General features: G+C 38.3%; 1 protein-coding gene across 5 annotated transcripts in view; it reads left to right on the top strand.

Moving 5' to 3' along the window:
- Window positions 1-19: 19 nt before the first annotated feature.
- The window catches only part of TMEM63A (transmembrane protein 63A), a 44,449-nt gene continuing 17,605 nt past the window's right edge, over window positions 20-26,863 (top strand). For 2 of the 5 annotated variants that reach the window (XM_009648145.2, XM_035903612.1), the window contains exons 1-18: window positions 21-749; window positions 1,657-1,853; window positions 4,149-4,228; window positions 5,742-5,805; window positions 7,230-7,267; window positions 8,484-8,626; window positions 10,595-10,646; window positions 12,432-12,540; window positions 12,927-12,997; window positions 13,956-14,036; window positions 14,648-14,771; window positions 15,119-15,252; window positions 17,625-17,762; window positions 19,639-19,792; window positions 21,118-21,224; window positions 24,200-24,286; window positions 24,935-24,997; window positions 25,962-26,124. In XM_009648145.2, coding sequence (XP_009646440.1) covers window positions 1,668-1,853; window positions 4,149-4,228; window positions 5,742-5,805; window positions 7,230-7,267; window positions 8,484-8,626; window positions 10,595-10,646; window positions 12,432-12,540; window positions 12,927-12,997; window positions 13,956-14,036; window positions 14,648-14,771; window positions 15,119-15,252; window positions 17,625-17,762; window positions 19,639-19,792; window positions 21,118-21,224; window positions 24,200-24,286; window positions 24,935-24,997; window positions 25,962-26,124 — 1,794 coding nt within the window. In that variant the 5' untranslated portion in view covers window positions 21-749; window positions 1,657-1,667. Of the gene's footprint in view, window positions 750-1,077; window positions 1,229-1,656; window positions 1,938-4,148; window positions 4,229-5,741; window positions 5,806-7,229; window positions 7,268-8,483; window positions 8,627-10,594; window positions 10,647-12,431; window positions 12,541-12,926; window positions 12,998-13,955; window positions 14,037-14,647; window positions 14,772-15,118; window positions 15,253-17,624; window positions 17,763-19,638; window positions 19,793-21,117; window positions 21,225-24,199; window positions 24,287-24,934; window positions 24,998-25,961; window positions 26,125-26,863 lie in introns of those variants that run through there. The other 3 variants (XM_035903613.1, XM_035903616.1, XM_035903617.1) reach the window with 3 other exon arrangements.

Below are 26,863 nucleotides of genomic sequence, written 5' to 3'. Positions count from 1 at the left end.
TGCGCCGCCTGGGCAAGCTGGCCCCGCCAGCCCCCGTCTGCCTCCCCTCCCGGGGCCGGGGCCGCTGTTGGGGTCCCAGCCGAAATAAGGGAAACGTTTTCTCGTTTCTGGAGCCCGTACCCGTGCTCGCGTTCCCTGGAAAGGTCGCCGAGTGCCGCTCCTTGCACGCTCGCTCCTTGCACCGCAACTCCACCCGTGAGAGGTCTTCTGTTCCCCCTGACAGCTGGCTTATTTGAAAACAGTAGCTTTCAAGAATTGGAAACTGTGTCTGATAAAGTTCTGCGTGTTACTTAAAATTCAGCATGCAGGCTCTGCAAGTTGTTGTGATGAAGGTTTCCAAAGTATCTTCAAAAATACTTTTTTCTCCTGTTGGCACTAAATGAAGTCCTTAGAAAGCAAGGACAGATCTGCGGCACAAATTTTGTTTGGTGATTTGGTTTTGTTTTGTTTTTCCTGCAATGAAACACGTCAGTTGGGACAAAATTTCTTCCCCACCGTATCACACAGTCCAACATTTAGTAAACACTGTTTTGAGAGGAGTATTCTCCATGCTGTTTTTCTGTTGTTTAAAGGGAGAACTTGTAGCTACTCACATTCTTGTCTTGATTTTGTTTTGTTTTCAGCATCCAGAATAGTGCTGTCATCAGAGCCGTGTGTGGTCCTCTCACAGAGGTGTGATATCCCAAAAGCGGTGGGACCTGTGTGATGAGGACCTGCAGTATTTGCTTTCAAAGAATAGAGTTTTTGGGGTATGCTTTCTTTATGAATTTATCTGTCAGAAGTGTGTTCTGCATGAAGCATGCTTTTGTTCCAAGTACATGGGAACCATCAAGTTAATAGGATCCAAGAAAAGAAACGTTTGCGGTGGAAAGCCCCAAGCTATGTGAGCCACTGCCTGCACTGATAAAAAGACCTTTGTATCTATAGCCGAATTTTGTATGGTTTTGTATGTTACTACATTATCTGAGCAGTTCAGTTGACTAAAATTAGGTAAATGGCTGTTCTCTTTGAATATTAGAAACACTATTTGTTCTTTTTTGTTCGTGATATACTGTAATTGTTGTGCTGTTCTTTCAGTTGAATTCTATTAGAAAAGGAAAAATCACACAATATTCCAAGAACAGAGAGGAGCATGTGTATTTGTGTAGTACTTATTTTGTGTGGAATTAGTGGTGAATTTGTTAATCATCTCAACATCCTGACATTTGAGAACGAAGTTCACAAGCCGGTATGTTCGCTCATGCTCATCAACTCAAAGCAAAAACTTCAAACTGCTGTTGTTGGAATACCTAATGCCCTGTGTTCTCCTAGAATCAGAATCCAGGCTGGAATAAGTAGTTTAAGGTTACAGGTTAGAAGATAGAGAAGATTGTATTGTGTGGGTCTTCCATAGTCTTCCTCTGATGTCTGTAGAGGACGTGGTTGGTTAAATGTCTGGAATTCTTGCTTGGCACTGCTACTAGCTGAGCCTGTCAGTTATTGCAAAATATTTTACAGGGAAAGATTGTCAAATATGACTTCACTTCCAAAGTAATTTCCTGGTCAAAACATCCTGTACTTTTTGTACTTGTAATATTAATACACTCATAAATACCAGGCAGGCTTTTCACATGGTTGTTTCACTTTTTCTTTTCTTTTTTATTTTTTTTTTTTAAGGGAGAGACAAAATGAACCCTTTCTTTTTTCTGGGTTTTGGACATTCTCATCTAGTCTACTTCTGGAACAGAAATATAACTTCGAACTCAACAAATGAGACATACTGCTACAGCACTGCCTCGGGCAGCACAGTGCTCCAAGGAGTAACTTTTGGTGGAATCCCAACTGTCCTGCTGCTTGATGTAACATCCTTTTTTGTAAGCCCAGTTTCTATTTCTTGTATTGAAAATCCTCGTGGCCTTCTCGGAAGTTAGATTGTTCAGAATTCTCCTATTTATCAGGTAGGGACTTGTTTCTGAGAATCTTCAGAGTAAGAAATGTGCTCAGGCTATCTTGGGAACATCAAAACACTTTTCAAGTATTGATAAATGTTCACATATGTGTGGGATGACAGTGTCACTGTATGTTGGATGTGTAGATATAGAGAGAGTGCAGTATCATAAGGTCTGTATGTGGAGTCACGGTGGGCTTCGTAGCGGTAGCTCAAATTTCTGTTCTTTCTTAACTGCAAGAACCTTTTTTCCTTGCTCTGGGTTTAAGTACTGGGTGCCTTTTCAGGAAGGGAACACCACTGCTAACTTGGTTGTTTTTCAAAAGGAAATACAGTGCGGAAAATCTGTCTTTCACATATTTATTTATTTATTTAAAATTAGATTTCATGAAGCTGTCGAGGAAATAATGTACTGATCAGCTCAGTCCTGACCAAAGCAGGAATAGGATTAGTTCTTGGTCTGGAGGTTCTAAAAAGGGAGCTGATCCAGAGGCCTGGGACTCCAATAAAACTTATGGTTATTTCTGTAAGTTTGGTCTAGGTGATCTTAAGCCAACAAAAAAAGAGCTGTTGATCTGAAATTGGCCTTATAAGTGAGGTTTCTGATAGTGAAATGAAACTAAAGGCATCACATAGTGCCCAGGTTTGAGAAAGCCTCTGCGGAAAAACTTAAAACTATGTGTGCAAGGTCTGTGCTGGTAGTTCTGTAGGAATGTAGAAGATGTTCCTAGAAGTTATGTGGTAGCATTCTTTGCTGTTGATTTGGTGTATGCAGCATGCTACCACAAATCCGTTTGCTAAAGTTGCACAGTATTTACTGCTTTGTGTGCCTGATGGCACAGCATTTAATAAGATTTAGTTGGAGTGTTTGGGGGACTTCTTTTTCTTAAAGCTGTGGTTGAATTTTAAGATACCGAGTCTCTGCTTTTGAGTTCCTTGCTGTTGAACCCTCCTCTCAAACAGTATTAGGTAGAGAGTTAGATGCAATGTAGAAGGTTCCTCTGTTCTTCACGTAGTGAGTGCTGCAATTTATTTAGCAACTCCTGTATTCCTGTGTTCATGACGTGTTTACTGCAGATCCCTTTAGTAACTGTCAGTTGGTGGGTGTCTGAATATTATTTCTAGGCTGGTTTCCTAACAAAGTGAGGTTTATATATTGCATTGTCTTCCCATTTTTGTCTGGCAGTTCCTCCTAATAACTGTAGAATACGTTAGCCAATTTCAAGCAAAGTTGTCAAAGAGTCTAGAGAACTTTCCTGCTTGTGTGAAGTTTAATGGCCAGATGAAGGAAAAAGATCTGAATTAAAGTTTCCCTGTTGGGAGGAAAGCTCTTAGAAGGTTTTGCTCCTTGTGAAATGAGGAAATTAGCTGTGTAATCCTGACACATAGATAATCTTGACATGTATGCTGCCTGGCCAGTCAGTATTTGCATAGATCCAAGTAAGTTTCCTCACTAGCACTGCTTTCCAGCCAAACACGTATGGGTTGTAGGAGGGCCTAGGAGGTGAGGGCGTATGCTACATAAGCATAGAAAACAGGCCTTGTTACTTCTGGTTCATTGATTTGTACAGAGCAACTTGTTTCTTTGAAGAAAAAAAAAAAAAAAAGGAAAAATAAATGCATCCATGAAATACATAGTGGTTTTGGTTTGTTTTTTTTTTTTTTTTTAAAGAGGCTAAGAAAACAAGAAAAAAGTGAAAACAGGGAGGGAGATAAAAAATACATTGGAGAGATCAAATATAAATTTCTGTGTTTTATGAGTTGTAATATATATTACTTTTACTGAGGATAAAAAGAATGCTCATACTTGAGAAAATAATTGAGCCCCCTGCAGCCTGTTGACATCACTGTTTAAAAATAAAATAAATTAAAATTGCAAGTCTTCCATCATAGTTCTGCTCATTAAGCAATGAATAACAGTAAAGATGTATTTATGAAAGCTGTGACTTCCTCTGAAGTACTACTTCCTACTTTTCCTGTCACAAACCTTCATATACTTGCAAGTTCAGAAGTATTTTTGCAGGCAATTCTCCTCCTTTATAAATTTAGGATAGGAAGGCAGGTGTTCTGGTCCTTTGGTCCCAGACAGGTTGGCTTGTAGCATGGCCACCACTGGATTAGTTAACATATGGTTTAGGAGCTAGGACAGCATTTTTTTGACAGTTACTGTACACCTAAGTAGGAAAATAAGTATTCCAAGATCTTTGTTTTTATTTTCTAGATTTTAATATTACTGTTTTCCATTATAAGAAAGAGATTCTGGGACTATGGTCGTGTTGCTCTCGTGTCAGAAGCTGAAAGGTAAGAAAGATATGCAATCGGACTGATTTGTTGAAACCATTTGGGGAATGTGGAATTAAGTGCATTTGAATCAATTAGATATGTTTGTAATCACAGGCACATATTTGTTAAAAAAGTCCTCGTGCTGCTTTGTGTGAAATACATCCCGCTCACAGAGTTACTCTTTGCGGCTTCAGTAATTAAGTTGTGTGTTTGGCACTGTCAGGAATTTCATTCTACAGTTGTGGGTTAAGGAAATGGTGGTAAGAAAATAGGCTGCTTGTCTGCTAACATGTCAGTACCTACACGTGGATGTTTACAGTGTGTTTCTGTGATAGAAGGATATTAATTCTTTTGTTTATCTTGGCTCCAGCCCAATATCTTCCCAGAGCTCCCTAGGCAGCCTGTACCATAATTTTTCTGAAGGGTTTAAAAATAGAAAAGAAATGTATCATTGCAGGTTTCTGAAATTCTAAATGATTTTTAGTAATACTGCAAATGAGCTTTAATATTATTTTTTTTCTAAATATTATTTCTACAGGATGATGTCTTGGGATGTTTAAAAGCTAGCTGTCTATTTCTCAAGTGGGTAAACTTTAACAACAAGCCTCTTCCTGATATTAGTGGTGTAACTAATTTGTGGTAAATTCACAACTGAGCAATGGGAAAGGACCCAAATGTGGGTTTTAGGTGTAATCCACGTACAACTGTGAAAAGTAGATGGTGGAAAAAAAAAAAAAGATAGGCCATAACTGAGACAGCTAGCTCAGGCAGCAAGAATGCAGATGCTCTGGTGTAAGCTTCCATGTGGTCTGTGGAGGCCTGCTTGCATGGGGCAAACAGGTCCTTGAGCAGTCAGACACCTAGGAGCCTATATTATTGTCCCTGCTGGACTGTGACCTGAGCCAGCTAGGTCAAAATTATCATCGATACGTCTATGAATGCACTCCATTTTAATGTGTTGTCCTGTAATTATGGGCACATTGCCATTGCAACATTTCTTTTTAGCGACAAACTAAAACCAGGTACTTTACTATATTTGAGGGCTACTGTCTCTTTAAATGTTTCTAGCCTTGCTACAGGACTGAATTTGTGTGAGGAGGTGGCCCTGCAGGAAAGAGATAGGACTGTGCAGAGAAATTCTGAGTAGTGACTGTAAGATGAAGGGAGGTGATGTTTTGTAATAAGGAATATCTGAACAAGAAGCAACCTTGTAAACTCGATCCTCCCTAGGCTTCCAAACCTGTGTTGCACTCTCTTATGTTACTGTGGTTTAATATCCCAATAAAACATGTTTTTCCTTCTAGTTCAGTTAAATGCTCTTATGTCAGGAGCTCACATGCCCTCCCTTTTCCGCATGACACACAGCAAAAGTTTCTATAATTAGGCATATGCTACAAGATGAAAACCACAGCTTTCATAAGTGAAAAAGTGTTTTTGTACTACTTCCTGTAGTTACTTCAGAATTGTTAAAGTTGAAATAATTCTGTGGAATTCCATCATTTGTTATTAAAGACACTTTCATGCATTTTAGTGAAACAAGATACAACCGATTGTCAACATCTTCATCCGTACCTGAAGATCTTGAATATGATAAGGTAAGTATTCTAGAGTTTTGATACTTTTTTTAAAATGTAAACTATTTAATGGAATCTGTTATGATTTGCTGTTCCACCTAGCCCAATGAAGCAGTCATTAAACTGGAAGACATCTACATGCAAAAATTAGTAATGCATTGGGTATTGTGTTTTTATAGAACTATACATCATCTCTCTCAATTTCCTGAGAAACTGCTGTCATATCACAAACCAGTATCTTGTGTCATAGTTTTTTTTTTAAGCGGGACTATATGTTAGAGTTTCAAAGGGGAGGTGGGGAAGAAAAAAGTCTACTGAATAATTTGTGCTTAAATAACAGTTCAAAAAGTTACATTATGTTCACACTGCAAATAATACCTGGTTGGTCTTCATAGTACATTGTCTTCCTCACAAAGATGAGAAAACTGGATGCAAGTGTGAGGCTAGTAATAATGCCGTGTGCTCTTAATATTAAAACTGGTTTGGAGTAGAAGATAATCTTTTGGCCAAACTTTTAATTGGTTCCATCCATAGTCTCTCTGGAGTCTTTGAATTCACACATCTCTATCAGTTTGTGTTGCAGCTTCTGAATGAACCATGCAAGAGTTGTCCAGTGGTGGCAGCCTACATTTTAACATTTTATATATGTATCAACGTAATATCTAGCCTTACAACCAAATAACCGTGTGAGCATCAAAAGCATACTGCTGTTTGATCAGGATTGCTCTGCTATTCGTGTAGTTTTCTTCATCTTTTTTAAAAGTTGGGAACTTTGTCATTGAAACTTGAATAAATTGAATAAAAATGTGTCTCTCTAGCTTAATGCTATCCACTTGAAAGAAGAGGCCTTTTGAGAGACAAGATTTTTTTGAATCATACTGGAACGTTCAGTGAGATGTGATCTCTGCTGTACAGTTTCATAGGAGAATTTGTAAACCTATACAACAAGCCTTTCTGTTACTATAATCACAGTGTTGTTTCTAACTACTGTTTAACTGATTAACTTGTATTAGACTCGCACAGAATCTATCCTTGAAATTGGAGAGTCTCTGGAAATAGTTTTGGAAAAAATAATCAACTTCTCTGCTCTAAAACAATCCTTTAAAAAAAAAAACTCCTTAGAAGCTTCAATCTTGACTTCTGTTCATTGGAGATGGGATTTGGACATGCTTGTACAAATTTAAGAAGCCCCAGCAATAAACGTGCAAGTAATAAACAAACCCCTTAACTACTCTCTTTACAAAGAACTTCATATGTCTTTCTTAAAAGAATGTAGAGTATGAGGTATTTTTCTGTATGTTTCTAAATTATGATTTCAGAGCAACAAACTGCCAGCTTTTTAGCTAAGAGATTGGCTTAATAGAAACACTTCCCTCAATTGTACAGATTAGACACTATATTTCTTTTGTACGTTGGCTTCTAAAAACTTCCTTCTTTATTTATAGGGGTTGTGTTCTTGGATGACAGCTGCTTTTCGAATGCAGTAAGTGTATGAAACAGAAATAGTGAGCCGTGGTTTGCTTTTTTTAATTAAAAAAGGTGGGGTTGCGTTAAAAAAAATCTTTTTTTTTTTTTTGCATTGAGTAGATAGAATTTAATACCAATAGTAGTATGGGTGCCTCTGGTAGGGTGGAGAAAGAATATGAAGACAGGGTCAGCTTATGGGAATACTTCTTCAGGATACAGCCATCCTTCTGCTGGCAGCCCAGGGACTTCCAGATCTTGGGACAGTGTGTGAACCTAAGTGAATCTATGGCATTTATATGGATTCCGAGCTAATAACTAGGCTCTAGGCTTTTACCCTTCAAAGAGTACTGTGTAGGTGTTCCCCTGTTTGAAGCCAGAACAGCCCCGGGCAGGAAACAGGGTTTTCCTGCAAGGATTTCTGCAGAGAACGGGTGGTTTAGTTGGGGCTGGAACTGACTAAGCAGGAAAAGCCCATCCCACTGTTTTCCAGAAACTGAGTGTTAGATGTGTGGTGTTCGTTCTTTGTATCTCTTGGGGCTTAGTCAATCATGATTTTTAAAAATCAATTTCTAGCTTGGGTACATTGGGGGGGAAAAAAAAAGGGGGTGGGGATTGAGCCTCTCTTTCTCCATTTCTGCTAGTTCAGTTCCTTCCAAGAACTCCTATTTTAATGATCTGTTCTGCTGAGAGTGGATAGATGATGAGAGTTCATTCCAAAGCCTGTTAAAATCTTCTGTTAATTGGGTGTCATAAGAGTAAGTTTATTCTGTTGTCATTTTCCTCATGGGGAGCCCTTATGGAGATGAGTGAACACTGTCACAGTGTGATCTTAAAATTGGAGAGCTAGGCTTAACACCTTGTAACTGTCATAAAGCAGGAGGTCACAGCAAATGACTTTGTCCTCTTTTAGGCTGATAATAAAAGAACTTGGGTTTATATTTTGCATTTCAGATTACTTGTTTCCATCTTAAATTGCCTTATGTTAATTTTTATATGTTGATACTGCACAACAAAAAGACAGTTTTGGAAGTTTTTAAAATTTTATTTTATAACTATTTTTATTTTTAATTTTTTTAATTTGGAATTTATGTGTGAAAGAGCACAACCGTGTTGCAAATGGGTAGGGATTGATGGAGATGTCCTTTGAGAAATTAGTGTATGTTCAAGAACCACCTTCCAAAAGCCCAAGGATATTAAGTAGACTGACTGTGTCTTTTCTGTCCGTGATGCAGTGATGATGAGATTCATGAGAGATGTGGTCAAGATGCCATACATTACCTTGCCTTCCAGCGTCACATTATCTGTTTGTTGATTGCTATCAGCATTTTGTCTGTGTGTGTCATATTGCCTGTCAACCTATCGGGTGATCTACTTGGTAAGGATTTTTTTTTTGTATTCTGAAAAAGATTTTGTGGTTTACATAATTGCAAAAGCTTTTAGGACTTTTTTATTTTGGTAAACTTTGTAAGGTGGTTCCCCCTGCCCCCCTCAGTCTGATGCATGTGTCATTTTGTGTGAAATTTGAATGAGTGTAGAGTGTTCTTTAAAGGTCTGGCAAAAATTGTCAGAAACAAGATAGCAGACCACATGCAGCATAGACAGCTGGACCTAGAAGGCTCAAGGCAGGATTCACTTGACCTATGCCCTCTTAACTGGTGTTTATCTAGGTGTCTTTATGATTTTTATTGGTGGTGATTGCCAATGGAAACTGTCTTCACAGGTGAGAAATCTTATTCTAGTGTCCAGTCTGAATCTTGTTTGCTGCAATTTAAGATCACCAGGGAGAATAGATTATTCTTTTCCTCTTTGCAATATCCTTTTAGCTGCTTGAGGATTACCGATTCATCTGTGCTTTTTCCTCTGTTTTGATAAACCACGCTAGTTAATTTGGTCATTGATGAGAAATCTTTTCCATTTGGCTGATCATAAAATCATCAGCCATCCTCTGAACTTTTTTTTTTTTAACCTAGCTAGACTGCATCCCATTGTTCCCTTCTGTCTTGGCTTGTGGCTCAAAACTGGACGAGTCTTCTCGCTGAGACTTCGTCAGTGCTGACTAGAGAAAGAATTATTTCATGTTTCTTGCAGTCTAGTCCTGATTATGTCTGCCAGTGTGACACCTACCTCTTTCCATTATTAACTCACATTGAACAAATAGTGTGTCCTCTAGTCTGCCATTCAGGTTGCTAATGAGAATACTGGTAGACAGAAATCTGTTAAATGCTGTTTAAACGTTCTTCCATTTTTGATAATGAACCCTTATAAGCCTGTTTTATACTTGGCTTTGTATCGGTCTTGTCAAGATCATGTTTACAGCGTTGTTCACTGTTGGATCATCTTGGTGAATAGCTATGCAAAAAAAAAAAAAAAGGTGACAATTCATTTGGTTTGTAAATATACATACCTGTATATTTATACCAAAATGGATTTTGTAATACACATAATTTTGTGTGCATTGTCCTTCTCTAACTGCAATTTGATAAAAGTTGTAGTATATTGGATACCAATAGATGCTCTCTGTTAATTCAAATGGCAGAGTATGGATGGCCTTCTAAAGCAGAAAAATAGAGTTTCTGTTTTCCTGCATTGATCTTCATAATGCTAGGAAGTACAGCTGAAAAACAAATACGAAGTTTTAATGTCTCTCCCCTTCTTCCTCCCCTTCCACCGTATGTTGATTTTGTGCATTTGCAGTTCTTTCTGCTGCGATGACTTAACTTGCAATGTGGTTTAACAGTCTATGCTAGAAGATTGCTTAGCTTTCCAGATACACTTTGCTCTTTTTTCCTTTGTGAACATGTACTCAATTTTCACTTACTTGCATTATCGTTTTTTAAAATATTTGATAGTCTAAAGAAACAATAAACTTTCTCATTTTTGACCTTAATAAGGTTATCAGTACTGTTTTGTCAACACTGAATTAATGCAATTTCAAAAACTGAGATAAGAAATCAGTGAAGATGGAATAAAAATGTGAAGGAAATGTTTGAATCCCTAAACAGTGTTGTTAATGGATGTGAAGGGAGATTGGAGAGAGAAAGGGAACTGCTGCAAAGATCTAGTATTTTAAAATAATCTATTATTTCTCTTGATGGATTGAATGTGATATAATCCTGGGGTTTTTTTCTAACTTTAAAATGCAATACAGTGTAAGCCAGCATTGATTATGATTCTAAATCTTAATAACAGTGAACATGCTCAGCATTAAAAGGAAGTGTATCAACATTTAAAAAAAAATAGAATAAGAGCTGACTTTCTGATAGTTTGCATGTGAATGTTGCACCAGTTAATTATGCTACTTGGTGGTTTTTGTTTTGTGGTTTTCTTGTTTTTTTTTTTTTAGATAAAGATCCCTATAGTTTTGGAAGAACAACTATAGTAAACTTAGAAACTGGGTAAGTAAATCTTGCAGAGTGCTTTTATGCTTATGTCTGTTTCCTGCCATAGTCTCTGAACACATGAATTGATACTTGGCAGCCAGGCTCATGGGGTAGGAAGTACTTATTCATGCTTCGTCAGCTGAAAGTGGGATACGTTCTACTTCAGGCTATGCAGTTACAGTGCTGATAAGAAATCTGGAGACTTGGCTTCTACTCTCTCAGCTCTTCTTACACCACATGTTTCTTTTGGCTAATGACTGCACATCGAGCGATATTATTTTCAGAAATTTCCACATTAAAAGAAACCATACTTCAGAAGGGAAATAAAGCTGACAGCTTTACTAGAATGTGTAACTCAGATGATTTAAGTTTGTGTGTGTGCATCTCTCTCCCATTCAAGATCACGATTAAAATTACTTCTATGTATTTTAAAAACAGTCTGTAAAATAGTCGAGATATAAAGCTGTACAATTTTTTCTGTTTTGTTACTTGATCAATTCACACATATCCATGCTACTATGTCCAACAGAGTTTCTGCCAATGCACTTTGGTTTTTTTAACCATGTTATGAATCCAGTAACTAGTAGGGATTTTTTGTTTGGTTGGTTTTATCTGTAAAGTAGGTTCCTGTATTTTAGGTTAATTGTAATTATTAATGTTTTTTGCAAAACCAAAGAACTGTTTGCAGAACAGAACTTCCATAAGCTTTGAGGAAGGAGCTATCAGAGAAGCAGAACTTATTTCCTGTATTAGTGTTAAAGAATTTCACAAGTCTCTGAGTTACTCTACGTTTGCATTTGTTCACAACTCAGAGTTGGGCCATCACCTCAGTGAATGGCAAATGAAAATCATAAGCATAATACTTTTTATATCTTTCTATAATAATTGCATAAAGAATTTCCATGGTGTTCACAATTCCTCATTTGTCTGACCAGCTGAAAGTCCATTGTTTCCCACAGGTTAGCATACTTGTATTGTTCTGTCTCAATTCTACTTCTCGAACGTGAAGTCCATTGGCTCATCCATCAAAAGTCTTCTCTCGGCAGCCACCATAAATGGAGGCAAAAGCATAAAAACTTAACCTCTAACTTATCTTCTATTCGACTGGGCCTACTTTAATTATTCTGTCTACATCTTGGTTCAAGACCAACTTATCTGACTGTCTTAAAGTCTTACCTTCATCTGTCTTTATTTGCTGATTAACTCAGCTGGTGATTAGTCCAACCATAGACAGGGGCTATACAAGGGTTGCAGTGAGTAGTAAACCATGGGCTGTTGAATTTCTGCCTGCACAGCTGCATCTTGGTTGCATTCAGAGGTCAATATCTTAATACAATATCCACAAAATGTTTAATGAAACTTACACAAAAGAAAAATTAACTCCTTCCTTTATCAATTAGACTGTCTTCAATTTGAATACGGATTGCGTTCAAGGAGAGTTCAATTTGCAGTCAACACAGTAACTAATAAGGCCAATAAAAAACATTTTGGCAAATAGCATGGTGTGTGCTATTGATCATCTGGATGAGAAGGCATAAGCCAAATGCTGCCTAAAAATGTTCATGTCATAGAAGATCTGTTTTCTTTGTAGGTCTGTTACCCATAGAATTTTTTTGTAACCAAGTGAGCTTAATGGCTGTCCAAGGCATCTGGATAGGCATGACTGACTACCAGTAACTGTTTTTTCTTGTTTTATGTTCAATGAGAGGTTCTGATCTGCTTAGCGTTTTGGTGGCTACTTGTATCAGTTGGATGATTAGTTCTTCTTGTTTCTCATATTCATAACATTTTGTCCAACAGTAATAATCTTCTCTGGCTGCACGCTGTTTTTGCTGTTGTTTACCTGATTCTGACTGTTGGTTTCATGAGACATCATATGAAGTATGTCACATATAAAGAAGAAAACACAGTAAGTTTTTGTACTGGGATGAAAAAATCCATACAGCATGTTTGCAAGTGGATAATGCTAAAAAAGCAAATTGCTAAGATGCCTGCTAGAATGTGACATAAGTGTGAAGGAATTCACTGAAAGCAAAGCCTCACTGAGTGAGTTGTGAAAATGGATGGAGAGGAGGGGGTTGGGGAGGGATTTGTGAAATTTTGATGTAACCCATTACCAATGTAGAAAGTGAACATGGTGCTGTCTTGAATCAAAGCTCCCATCAAAATTAATTTCCTACCTTTTTCTCCCCTCTACAACACAACTACTTGTGCTGTGTCACTGCCTTCCTCATATTCTTGTTTTCTCTTTCATGGTGTGGTTTCTCATAATTGGAGTTGCATTTTGTCTTGCAGGTTAGGTGCACATTGTTTATAACTGGTCTTCCAAAACATGTAAAAAAAGAGAAAATACAAGGCCATTTCACGTAAGTTCCATGCTTGAGTAGTATCATTAGGAACAGGAGGTTTAAAATTGTCCTAGTAGTTTTACCTGTCCAAGCAGAAATGGTTTTTGACTTTCACACTATTTAAAAAAATTCATATTGTAGTATGTGTCTTCTAAAAGCATATCTTATTCCTTAGACAGAATTGAGAAAAGATTATGCTTCAATGAAGTTAGTTAGCTGATCTTAAAATTAGAGTCTAAGAAAGTGACTGTGTATCCACACTTTCTATTCATGCTCCCACATGGCCTTTACTGGGGAATAATGCTACACATCTCATATTGAAGTAACTTTCAGCAACTGTCCCTCTGGAAGTCTTGACCACTACCCTCTGGACACGACCATCCAGCCAGTTCCTTATCCACCGAACAGTCCACCCATCAAATCCATAGCTTTCCAATTTAGAGAGAAGGATGTTGTGGGGGACCGTGTCAAAGGCCTTGCAGAAGTCCAGATAGATGACGTCTGTTGGTTGTCCCTTGTCCACTGATGCTGTCACTCCATCATAGAAAGTCACCAGGTTTGTCAGGCAGGACTTGCCCTTGGTGAAGCCATGCTGGCTATCTCGAATTATCTCCCTGGCCTCCATGTGCTTTAGCATAGCTTCTAGGAGGATCTGTTCCATGATCTTCCCAGGCACAGAGGTGAGGCTGACAGGTCGGTAGTTCCCAGGGTCTTCCTTTCTACCCTTTTTGAAAATGGGCACAACGTTGCCCTTCTTCCAGTCACCAGGGACTTCACCTGACTGCCATGACTTTTCAAATATTATGGAGAGTGGCTTGGCGACTACATCGGCCAATTCCCTCAGGACTCTGGGATGCATCTCATCAGGTCCCAATGAGTGATTGAGATGTCAGTTAGACATCAGTGGTGCTCTTTCAAACAGTTTCTTCATTGTAATTTCTGTTTTTCTTGTTCTCATGTACCACTTCCTTTCCAGTGCTGCCTACCCAACCTGCACTGTGACGGATGTCCAGCTGTGTTATGACGTAGCCAAGCTTATTGATCTCTTTAAAAAAAGGTATTTGTTTTTGTAATCTGCCCGAGTTTAGCATAACTTCATGAGTGCTTTGCCAGTCCTTAATCAACACATACCAGTAGTACTAAGGTTGCACACACTAGAAATGAATTCTGCTTTTAAACTTCTGGTCTGGACTTCAGTTAGATTCAGCTGTGTTTCAAGGCGAGTTAAGGGGTTCAGCCTCTTTTTTGTAGGTGTGGCGTGTTGTGTGTTGCATAAGATAAGCTTTGACTTGCTGATGATTTTTGTATGTATGTATATTTAATTATTGCCAGGCAGTGCAAAGTGGAAAATCCAACTAATAACTCTGGGACCGTGCTTCTTTAGCCAGAGGTGTTGGTCACAGGAGAACAAAAGTGTTATCTTCTGGGCTATATGTTGGGGTTTTTTTTCCTGTAACCTCACTACAAGTGTAGGCTGCATAATGCTATTACAGACTTGAAAATAAATTATACTAAGTAGCCAAAATAAGGTATATGAATATCTTTGGCGACTGATTAATTTGTTATCAGTCCTTGATATAACTTTTTCTTTTGGGGATTATATTCTTCTTAAGCTTGATGTTTATAATGTTTTCTTGCAAAATGTTATGGATGTATTTTTCTGTCCAGAAAACAGGCAGAAAAAAGCCTGACTTACTATGAGCACCTGTATCAGAAGTACGGCAAGCAGGTCCAAATCAACTCTAAACCATGTGGTCAATTCTGCTGTTGTGAAATGAGAGGATGTGAGAGGGTAAGAGATTGTGTTCGTTTTTAGTTACAGCTAGATAGACTGTTAGAAGAGTAGATGATAGTTTTTTTTGTGTGACATCTTTTTGAGCTTCAGAACATAGTCATTTATTGCAAATAGCTTATCCTTCATGTTCTTGCACTGTACAGAAAAGGAATTCCCCAAAACTTTTGAAATGTAATCTCAGTGCAAAAATTGAAGTACAAGAAAAACTGTGTTTGTTTGTCTTTGCGTTGTGATGTGATTTGTAATTTGTATGAGAAAGAGAGACCCGTTTGTGTAAGCTTTATTTTAATGAAGATATTAGCTATCTGGTACTTGGATGTAAAAAGTCATCAATTTCCCAACAGGAGGATGCTGTAGATTATTATACCAAAGTTCAACATGAACTCATGGAAAAATATTTAAAAGAGGAAGAAGCTGTTCAGAATAACCCACTCGGAATGGCTTTTGTAACATTTCAAGAGAAATCCATGGCAACCTAGTAAGTTTTGTCTGCTGTCTTATTTGTTCTCTTTTAACTACAATAATACACCTGATCTCCTGTTTGTGTTGCTTGTTTGCTTATGGTGGTTCTTTTTCATTTCTTCTGCTTCACCATCCTGTGGATTTGGTTTGCTTTGCTGTCCAGTAAGTTTTCCTGTAAGTGTGGATTTAGCCTCTATGCTTCAAGTGAAAAAAATATCTAAGGGACTAAATGGCTCTGGACATTTACGGGGGCAAGGAGCTTTTTTCTTCTGTGTGGGATCCAGTCCATCAGTGTAGGTTAATAGTAGGGCCAGACTAATTGGCTCTTGAATATGAGTTACTGATTTCTCCATTTTCTACTGCGCAAATGGCCCAGTTACCAAACTATCAGAGTGGGTGCAATTACGCTGCTAGTGAGTCATCTCAACAAAGTAGAGTCAGTGACTGACCTGGCCATAGGTGGTAGATACACATTACCTATCTCTCTTGCCTTTTATTATAGGTACATGTATAGGCTTAATATCAGTTGTTGTTCAGCGCCTTTTACTCAGTCATTTGCAGAGAAAATGCTTTGTAGCCTCTCGTTTTCTGTTAGTGCTTTGTGAGTATCTTTTACTAACACTAAGTGGGTAAAGGGAAGCAGAATAATATTTGTATTACAAAAATAACACATTGTGCTTTTTTTTTTATTCTTCATAGCCTCTCTGTTTTAAACTGTCTGCATTCTTTTGACCTTCAAGTCATGTTTGAGAGCCTGTCGTTCAGGCTTTTTTTCAAAGAAGTTCAGGGTATAGAATTCCTTGCAAGAATTTGAGATGCTGGAAAAAGCTTTGCTTGCTGCTCTTTAACCGAGTAGTGGTTGTGTGGTGAAATCTGCCCCACCTCCTAATTTTGTAATGTTACACACCATATTTAGAGAATCTAGAGCATTAAAAAAAAAAAATTAAGATGGGAAACTGGAAGAAGGAATAAGCACTGAAGTTCCTTCTCTAGCTGCTGATTTGTCGTACGCAGTTTTGGTGGGATAGCCTCTCCTTGGGCATGTGTTCCGAGTTGGACTGCAGGCATCTCTGACTTAAATTACCAAGGACTGAAAAGATTTTAGTTTGCTTAGGTTGGAATTTATGTGGTGGACTCCATTCTCTGGAAAATTAGATTAGATTACATGTGAAGCTGAGGCTACCACCAAAGTAGAAAGTGATTTGGTGCCCTCTGTTCCACAGAGCCCTGAAATAGGATGGGAGAAACAGGAAGCCAGGACTGAGGTTCATGGAGTCAGGTGGTTGTAGAAGCTTGGTTAATGATGGTGCTCGGTAGTTTGGCTGGTAGTGCTAAAGCTTGCTCTGTATGCATTTTTAAAAAATAAACTGTCAAAGTATAACTAACTTTCTTAAATACTTGCTGCTGCAAGATGCTGGCAATTTGACAACGCTACTTGAATTCTGGTAAGGTAAAGATCTCGGGGTTTGGGGGTTATTTTTGTTTGTCTGTTTGGTGTTCATGTGCATGGTTCTCTGTTTTATTTATGTTAAGAGCACAACTGAGAAATAAGCATGTTCAGGAATTTTAGTGTCTGAAATACTGTTTCCATGCTAGTGTAATAGAGCTAATCTGGAGTGGAACTTTTTTTTTTACACAGTAACACACACACAGTTGTACTGTCTCTGAATATATGGCTAGCACTTCTATTGCTGTGTTTCAAGAAATCTTTGAAAGCATTTATTCTGGGCGTGTTTAAATTTTGTTTAAATACATTGATTGTCAATCCATAATATTGGAAGATAAAATTAAGTATTGTGATTATGTTAGGAGCGGGTGAAAGAGTGTAATATTTTGAATTGTGAGAATACCAGCATGATAAAAAATTTTCCAAGAATTGGTACTCAAGGCAAAATTTGGCTAGTTTTGATACTAGTATAATAAAATGAGAGTGCAGACTGGTCCTTTAGTCTGCTTTGATCTGAAAACAGCTGTAATTACATAAAGAGGTCTGGGGAACTGACTGTATTTTTATTTTTCCAGTGCTCTCAGGTATTGATTTTTTTTTTTTTTTTTTTTTTTTTTTAATATTCTTTTAATATGAGTCACTGCTGTTGTTCATGTTGGTAGAAGCACGGACCAGTTCAAACCAAGACTGCTTTTTGTTTCCAACTTTGTCAGATCTCAAAGACCTGTGGTAGTAACATGATGGCCATTACATGCATAATATAATGTTACATTATTGTCTAAGTACTATCCTGATCTCTGGTTATTAAAAGAAAAAAAACCCTTTATCACTATTCATATATTCACTATCTCAACTTTATCACTAGTCTTTCTCATTACGTATGCAACATTTTCAGGTGTAAAAATTCAGAAAAATCCTCCTCTTCTCTTTCTTCCTTACAGTATCCTTAAGGACTTCAATGCCTGCAAATGTCAGAGTATTAGGTGTAAAGGAGAACCCCAGCCGTCGTCCTACAGCAGGGAGCTTTGCATATCAAACTGGGAGGTTACATACGCTCCTTATCCTGACAATATTTGTTGGTAAGGTTCCTGTCTTACATCCATTTATTTATGACAATGTTGGTTTAGAATGGGGACAGGAGAAAGGGGCTGAGTGCATTTTTCTTTAACCCTAAGCTAAGACTTTAGTCTTGGATGTGGCTGATCTGCATCTTTATTTCCATTACTGGTGTTCTTCATTGACCTTGGGGAGGCCCCTCAGAGGTTGACTAGAGTTTTGCTGCCCAAAAGTTCTGGTACCTGCAGTTCCTTTTAACTGGGGAAAAAAAAAAAAAAAAAAATCAGGTTATTAATTTCTGTGCCTTGGTGTTTCCATTTTTTGAGGTTAATGCATGTCTACTGTTGAGATCTGTGGAAAGCAATTGGTGTTAGTGCTAACTATTCTCCAAGTACATATATTTTTTTGGAGTTGCCACGTGAGGAGTATAATTTGATCCACTCTATGAACTGTGGTCTGTCCTCTAACATCTTTTTATTGACCCAGTAAATTCCTCAGACTTTACCCACCACTTTATAAGAGAGAGTTCGAAAATAGATAAATGCTTTTTGAATTAAACTGTTCCTGTGCTGCCTTCTGTCATGCTTATAGGTTAAAAATGATTAAACGTTTTCCAATTGCTCTGCAAATAACTTAGGGTTGGGTCATTATAATCCCCTGTTCATATAACAGTAAATTTGTTGTGACGTTTCCATTACCCAAACCAAAATTGCAAGTGAGACACAAGCATGCACAAGTTGCTGTATTTCACCTGTATGTAACTTTTTTTTTTGAAGTACACTTTTTTTCTTAATGATTTTAATTGACAATTACTTTTAAGGTGACTATGCCATCTATTTCTAATAACTTGAGAAGTTTTCTCTGGAATTAAAATTCTGCAGTTGGGAATAAAGAACAGAAACTAACCGTAAAGCAAACAACAATGATTCTTAGCTGTGTTGCTTGCAGCAGCGTTATTTTGAGACATGAATTAAAAACCTCTTGCAAGCTGCTTTCAAGTAGGGCCAGTTTAATCTGCCTTTTTCATGAAAGGGTTCTCACGTGCATGTATACTTCACTTCCTCTTCTTCAAGCACTGTCTTGTGGACACAAGAAATGATCGTTGAGACTCAGTGAGTTGAAGCACTTGCAAAGCTTTTCTAAACATCTCTGAGAGGGGAAGATAGTGGGGTTTTGTTGGGTTTTGGTTTTTTTTTTTTTTCCTGTTCTTTTCTCCCCTCCCCTTGAAGAGGAAGCACAGGGATATGGGAAGTTACTTATCTAAGTTCACAAAAAGAGTTCTCGTAACTGGGGATGTTACTGAGCCTCTGTATCCCTGTTTTGTCTGTTTAAAATACTTGGCTCTGGCTGGGGTTCAAGTTGTTCCAGTCCTTTTGGGAACCATTTCAGGTCACATTTAAGACCTTTACCTGTTTAAGACCTGTGGTTGCTGTTTTAATATGGCATGAAGGGATGCAGGGGTTTTAAACTATTTTTTTCAAATCACAGTTTCTTGCTAAGGTTCTGCCTCTGATAGCTATTCTCCTTGCAGAAATTCTCTGTATCTTTTTCTATCTCTGTCTCTTCTTGTTCTAACTTTGTTTAGTACTTCTGTATTCTTAAACAGTGGAACTGTTTCATCCCAAACCTTAACTATGTTAGACATTGTATTTGTGTTATGGAAGACTAAATATGTTCTTCTGCAAGTGCAATTTATGTTATCATACAAGAAAGGTTGCAGTTTTCTTTATTTCTAATAGCAACTGGAACTTGTGTAGTGCTTTGTTATATAACTTTGAGACTATGAAAGCTCAATTTAGGAAAAGCAGTGCCACCCGTTACTTGACAGATAGTATATATTTTTTTAACGACAAATGCCTACTGCTTGTTTTTATGTTTTGGTTTATTTTTTTTTCCCAGGAGCAATCTTGCAGTATGTGGACTGAAATGGTGGCTTAGATGGGCTTGCATTAATTTGTTTCTTTTTATCGTGCTGTTTTTTCTTACTACTCCTTCCATAATCATCTCAACCATGGACAAGTTCAATGTCACTAAACCTATTCACTACCTTAATGTGAGTATCACCATATGTTTGGATAGAGCTGTGTGTATCAGACCAAAATGTTGATAAACTGATAGGTATATCACACTGAAACAATGTCTATAAATTAAATTCAGTTGAAATTCTTGGGATTGCTTTATGTAACTACCGATTAAAAAGCATCGGTAGTTCTGGAATCAGGTCTTTAGTCCTTTTTTGTTCATTGATAGTAGGCTGAAGTAATTTCATCTGAAACTTTATATTATTATAAATGTTGTCTTTGTTGTTGTGATTTAAGCCCAGCTGGACACTAAACGACACACAGCCACTCGCTCGCTCCCCCTGCCAGTGGGATGGGGGAGAGAATTGGAAAGTTAAAAGTGAGAAAACTCATGGGTTGAGGTAAAGACAGTTTAATAGGTAAAGCAAAAGCCACGCATGCAAGCAAAGCAAAGCAAGGAATTCGTTCACTGCTTCCCATCAGCAGGCAGGTGCTCAGCCATCTCCAGGGAAGCAGGGCTCCATCACGCATAACGGTTACTTGGAGTGACAGCGTTTGTCTTCCCAAAGGTTCCCCCCTTCCTTCTTCTTCCCCCAGCTTTATATGCTGAGCATGACATCATATGGTCTGGAATAGCCCTTTGGCCAGTTGGGGTCAGCTGTCCTGGCTGTGCCCCCTCCCAGCTTCTTGTGCACCTGGCAGAGCTGAGAGCTGAGAAGTCCTTGACTAGTCTAAGCAGTACGCAGCAACAGCTAAAACATCAGCGTGTTATCAACATTCTTCTAGTACTAAATCCAAAACACAGCACCATACTAGCTACTAGGAAGAAAATTAACTCTGCCCCAGCCAAAACCAGGACATTTATTTGTACTAAAATTTTGCATTCCAAATTTACATCATTCTAAATTTTGTAATCAAAAACCTTTGGCAAAAATGGAATTTCAAGTCCAACTTGTATTTCGATTTTTATGATGAGAAGGGGAGAATTCAGTTTTTAAAGTCTGAAGTAAAATGCCATAGTTTTATTTTGCTTATTGGATTCAAAGCAGGATGGCATATATATCTGATCCTAGTTTGACTGGAGCTAAAGTCTCTTGCAAAATATTCATTTTAAATACTTCCCCAAGCTAGTGTAAACTACACAAAAACTGCTTGTGAGACTTCACTATCATGGAATTTAAGTCCCAATCCTACTCTTGTTTTTAGTTTTGCACACCAGTGCTGAGCACTCACTTATTTTAAGACTGTATCTGAATATGATTTCCACAGTCCAGCCTGCTATAATTTACGAGAAGCAAAATATTGCAGCCTCTGTGTTAAAATGTTTTTAATACTTACTCTTTTTTTCTCCCACTAGAATCCCATCATCAGTCAGTTTTTCCCAACATTCTTGCTCTGGTCCTTCTCAGCTTTGCTACCGACAATTGTCTATTACTCAACTTTGCTGGAGTCCCACTGGACAAAGTAAGCAACATTTTCCTCCGTTTTGGCCTTATCAGCCGAATTACTAAACTAAATGGAGAGAGTGCTTCTCTTTCATGGAGCTCTTAAATCCACAGACCTCTCATAGCAGGGAATGTCATGTTCTTGTCTCTTTCTGATGTTATAACCAACACTTTGGAGTTTAAGTAGTTTGTAGTCAACACAGCAAGTGTAATCTGACCATGTGACTTGCTTATGTGTCCTGACCCTGTCCCCACCGCTTTGTGTTTAATCAGAAAAAAAATGTATAAGCAGGCTCGTATAAGCAGGCTCAGGGGGTGTAGCTTCAAGGGGAACATGGGAAGTGCCTCTGATCCCATAACTAGCTTGCTCTCTGGGAAGGTAGATGGTGTGGGTTTTGGTCCCCCCTTCCTTCTTCTTCCCCCAGCTTTATATGCTGAGCATGACATCATATGGTCTGGAATAGCCCTTTGGCCAGTTGGGGTCAGCTGTCCTGGCTGTGCCCCCTCCCAGCTTCTTGTGCACCTGGCAGAGCTGAGAGCTGAGAAGTCCTTGACTAGTCTAAGCAGTACGCAGCAACAGCTAAAACATCAGCGTGTTATCAACATTCTTCTAGTACTAAATCCAAAACACAGCACCATACTAGCTACTAGGAAGAAAATTAACTCTGCCCCAGCCAAAACCAGGACATTTATTTGTACTAAAATTTTGCATTCCAAATTTACATCATTCTAAATTTTGTAATCAAAAACCTTTGGCAAAAATGGAATTTCAAGTCCAACTTGTATTTCGATTTTTATGATGAGAAGGGGAGAATTCAGTTTTTAAAGTCTGAAGTAAAATGCCATAGTTTTATTTTGCTTATTGGATTCAAAGCAGGATGGCATATATATCTGATCCTAGTTTGACTGGAGCTAAAGTCTCTTGCAAAATATTCATTTTAAATACTTCCCCAAGCTAGTGTAAACTACACAAAAACTGCTTGTGAGACTTCACTATCATGGAATTTAAGTCCCAATCCTACTCTTGTTTTTAGTTTTGCACACCAGTGCTGAGCACTCACTCATTTTAAGACTGTATCTGAATATGATTTCCACAGTCCAGCCTGCTATAATTTACGAGAAGCAAAATATTGCAGCCTCTGTGTTAAAATGTTTTTAATACTTACTCTTTTTTTCTCCCACTAGAATCCCATCATCAGTCAGTTTTTCCCAACATTCTTGCTCTGGTCCTTCTCAGCTTTGCTACCGACAATTGTCTATTACTCAACTTTGCTGGAGTCCCACTGGACAAAGTAAGCAACATTTTCCTCCGTTTTGGCCTTATCAGCCGAATTACTAAACTAAATGGAGAGAGTGCTTCTCTTTCATGGAGCTCTTAAATCCACAGACCTCTCATAGCAGGGAATGTCATGTTCTTGTCTCTTTCTGATGTTATAACCAACACTTTGGAGTTTAAGTAGTTTGTAGTCAACACAGCAAGTGTAATCTGACCATGTGACTTGCTTATGTGTCCTGACCCTGTCCCCACCGCTTTGTGTTTAATCAGAAAAAAAATGTATAAGCAGGCTCGTATAAGCAGGCTCAGGGGGTGTAGCTTCAAGGGGAACATGGGAAGTGCCTCTGATCCCATAACTAGCTTGCTCTCTGGGAAGGTAGATGGTGTGGGTTTTGGATCCTCTCCAGGCTGAGAATGTCACAGAATCCCACTTCAACAGAAAGTGCTCCAACTGCTGGGATGCTACTTGTAAAAAGGGCATCCATCTTATTGTTGTTTCGTGTGGAAAAAATGGTCTGGATGTAACTCCTGGTGCACAACTCGGTTGCTGTTGGATATTGTTAGTAGTGATCTGAGAAGACCTGTGGGACCAAGGCCCAGCTAATGTGCTGATGCAAGGTTTTTCAGATACGACCGGTGCACTCCAGAGATGTCAAGCACAGTGACGTGCTGCTAACTTGGAGAACTCAGAAGAGCTTGGTTTGGCATACCGGATTTCATCCCCAGTTTACCTACAGTCAGATAAAAGCATGATACTTCACATTGAATCCCAGCTTCACTTGACTTCGCTCAATCTTTTTCCTTAATGTCTGCAGCTGGTTTTTGTTTGTTTTTTATATTCTAAGCTCAAATTTTTTGGACTCTTTAATTTTTTTTTGTACCATTACCTTGTAAGACATCATGTCTAGAATCTACTGTTTATTCATCAGAGTTGTATGCTTTTTTTTTTTTTTTTTTTTTTTTTGGTAGCTGCATTAGGCACATGAACTTTGAGCCCTTCTTGGTCAGTTGAAATAGTTTTCTGAAGTCACTAGTGATCACAGATCTGATTTCAAGCCTCAGTACAGTTATGCTGATACGTCCCACAGTCCCACAGGGCTAAGTGATCCTATAATAAAACCTCTGTGGTTTTAATGCCCTATCAGATACCACCTTTGACAGTCTGAATTATTTACAGCAATCGCTGCACTTTTCTGTCTACAGTGTGTCACTAGATAGATGTTCCTGCTGCTGTAGTAGGGGTATAGCGTTAGTAGTGTCCTGCTGTTCCCAAAGACTTGACACTTGGCAAGGACAATCAAGTAGCTTGTCTTAAGTGTCTGGTTTCTTGGCAAGTGGTGCCCCTTTACAAGCTGCCTAATCCCTCTTGGCATAACACTTTGTTTACAAGCTGTTGCAACGTGTGAGTATCATTGGGTGAGAGACCCGCTGTGACTGTTGCACAACCCCTTGCTTGTGGTGCAGACCTGTGGTGGTGCTAATCCCAAATCCGGATTAATGTTCAGGAATGTTTTCTTTGCCCAAGAAGATACTGACAGCCTGCTTGGTCCAAATTAGTGAGTATCTCAAAGATGTTTGTTTTGTGAGCATCTTGTAGCAATGTGGTACGGTAGGGGAAGCTGGAAGTCTGATGGGTGCTGACATTCTCTGGGCAAGATCCTTCATGTGTGCAAGTCTTTCGTATGAGTTTCTTACTCAGTGACTTTTTATGTTGGTAGATCTGCAGAGAACAGAATAATGATGCATAAAGTCTACATATTTTTGATCTTCATGGTATTGATTCTGCCCTCCCTTGGTCTGACCAGGTAAAGAATCACAGTTTAACAGAGTAACATTTGAATATTCTTATAATATGAGACAACTTCTGTTACCTGGTTGCTAGCTGAGGTATTGTTTATGTACTCCCACTCCTCCCAGTGTGTATGGTTATCTTGTCATTAACACATTGGATTTCAGTGTTCATCTTTCGTCTGAGGACCTCATAGCCCTTAAAGTTTCCAAAGGCTGACTTTTCTTTTAGCAAAGAAATTTAAGGCCTTGTAAGATCAATGTCTCTTTGAAAGTTGCCCATACTCACCATCATAGCTGGGAACCCAGTTTCCTGACTGTGTCTTACACTTCAGTTATAGCTGTCGTCTTCTTTCCACCTTTACAGTATTTTACTGTTTCCCTGGCTAACCGGGTAACATGTATTTGTCCTATCTATATAATAACTGCAAAAAATAAATAATTAAAACTTTAGTATGAAGTAGATGTTTCTGTTTTGCTTGATTTTGTATCTTTTTTCCTGTTTCTGACTATTAGTAACTGTGATAAAGCTTAAAGCAGTGTTCAGATTATTTGATTGAATTCTCTCTATTGACTGTCCTGATCTCAACTACTTAAAAAGAGAAGCAATTTTATACAGTACTAAGCTGTTGGGGACTGAATTACTTTAACTGTGTTTCTTTCAGCCTTGATTTTTTTTTCCGTTGGCTGTTTGACAGAGAATCATCTGATTCTACAGTTAGGCTGGAGTAAGTATTAGCAACTCTTTGCTAAAGGAATACTTGGGTGCTTTTTTTGTTGTTGTTATTTTTGGGTTTTTGCGCTGTTGAGTAACCCTGGTTAGTGTTTATTAAAATTTGCTTGGGGATGGTACCCCGTGGGATGATGTTGAGCTTCTGAATACAGGGAGGAGAATGCAAGTGATTTTGCTGTGAAGAAATTAATGCTTTTTTTCCTGCCAGCTAATGTGTGCAAACATTCAGTAAAGAGACCGCTATTGTCCCCAAACCTTACAAATTCTGTAGAAGACAAGAAAGGACAGGATGTTACGATGCAAGTGAGAAGGGGAACAGAAAATGTACTGTGGCATATCATGGGTGGGAGATCTTCCCAAGGATTACAGTGAGACCAAGTAGCTGCAGCAGTTCTCTTTCTGAAATCCACTGACTCTTGACTTTAAGAAACATGAATGTTTTTACACCAGCTTTGCAAATTTTCAGATACTGGTTATTATAAGCTCTTGTGACTGTGGCTAGAGGGAAAGAATAGAATGCAATTATTAAGACATAGTTAGGTTTCCAAATGCTGTTTCAAAATCAGGAACAAGAAGACAATTAGAAGTTAATAAGCTAGGAGAGACAACTATTCTGTTGCAGTCTTATCTCATCTTGTCTCGGGTTGCTGTTGCAGATATGAAATGATGCTCTTGTCTGCTATCAGCCACCCACCAGACTGCTGTATCTTTCTGTGAACAGTTTATTCCTCATCCGAACTGCAACTCAGCCAGGCTCTTACAGTATACTACACTTACTGTGTTTATAGCTATGTAGTACTCTTTTTCAACAAGATTACGGGAAGTCTTCTAGCCACTTCTTATGGTACCCAGTGCTTATCCTTATGGCAAGAGATTTCCAAATGTGATAAGGATCCATTGTATATATGCTATATTTGCTTGTCTGCTTTCCAGTCTGTGTCTGATGTCTTTCCTTGCAGATGTGTCTTTTTGCCTGACCAGGGAGCCTTTTTTGTGAACTATGTGATTGCCTCTGCTTTCATTGGCAATGGGATGGAGCTTCTGCGCCTGCCTGGCCTCATCCTTTACACCATACGCATGATAATGGCCAAGTCCACAGCAGAAAGGAAAAATATTAAACAGGTATTAGAGCCCCTCCTTAGCAAGAGGAAGTTAAATGACCGATCTTTATCAGAAACAGTGGGAGCCCCCATCCTTCATAGCATTAATTATCATCTCCTGTCATTTTTTTTTTTTTTTTGCCTTTGTTTCAGTCATCCAGGGCAGGTTCATATTCCCTTTGTTTGCAGCACAGATAACGGGGAGGTATTTATTCAAGTCAGAGATGGTCAAAAATCAAAACCCAGGCTCTGAACTTCAGGTGTTATTCTTTTCATAGCTTCAAGTCAGAGTTTTATGATTTGGATTTTATAGGATAATTCTGATTTTATATTATAAACTTCGGGTTCTTTAAAATTGAAATCTGTCTATAGTTAGTTTCTTCCATCAGCCCATAGGTGTGTACAATTTACTTTAATCTGAACATAAATCTAGAAAAATATATATTTATGGTCTACATTCCATTTTAAGTGGTGGACTTGCACTTCCGGATGATGTGTCATCTTGCAACTTGAAATTCCAGGTGTTACAACAGGAACTTAAGCCTGTATAAAGATGTTCCCATTCTCCTTTTTCTTTTTTTTTTTTTTTTCCTTCTGGTGTGTGGGTTGCTTTTTTAAAAGACTCTTGTAAGCATTTATTTCTGTTAACTGTTGCCTATTACCCCTTGCTCTGGTTGAAATTATTTATATTGATTTCCTCATCCCAAGAGGAAAAAGTGGGAATACTGACCACACCAAAGCTTTGATATCTTGAGCTTTCC

The sequence above is a fragment of the Egretta garzetta genome, unplaced genomic scaffold (assembly GCF_000687185.1).
Source record: "Egretta garzetta isolate BGI_Z169 unplaced genomic scaffold, ASM68718v1 scaffold11, whole genome shotgun sequence".
Classification (NCBI taxonomy): Eukaryota; Metazoa; Chordata; class Aves; order Pelecaniformes; family Ardeidae; genus Egretta; species Egretta garzetta.
This window is presented reverse-complemented; position numbering and strand designations above follow the sequence as displayed.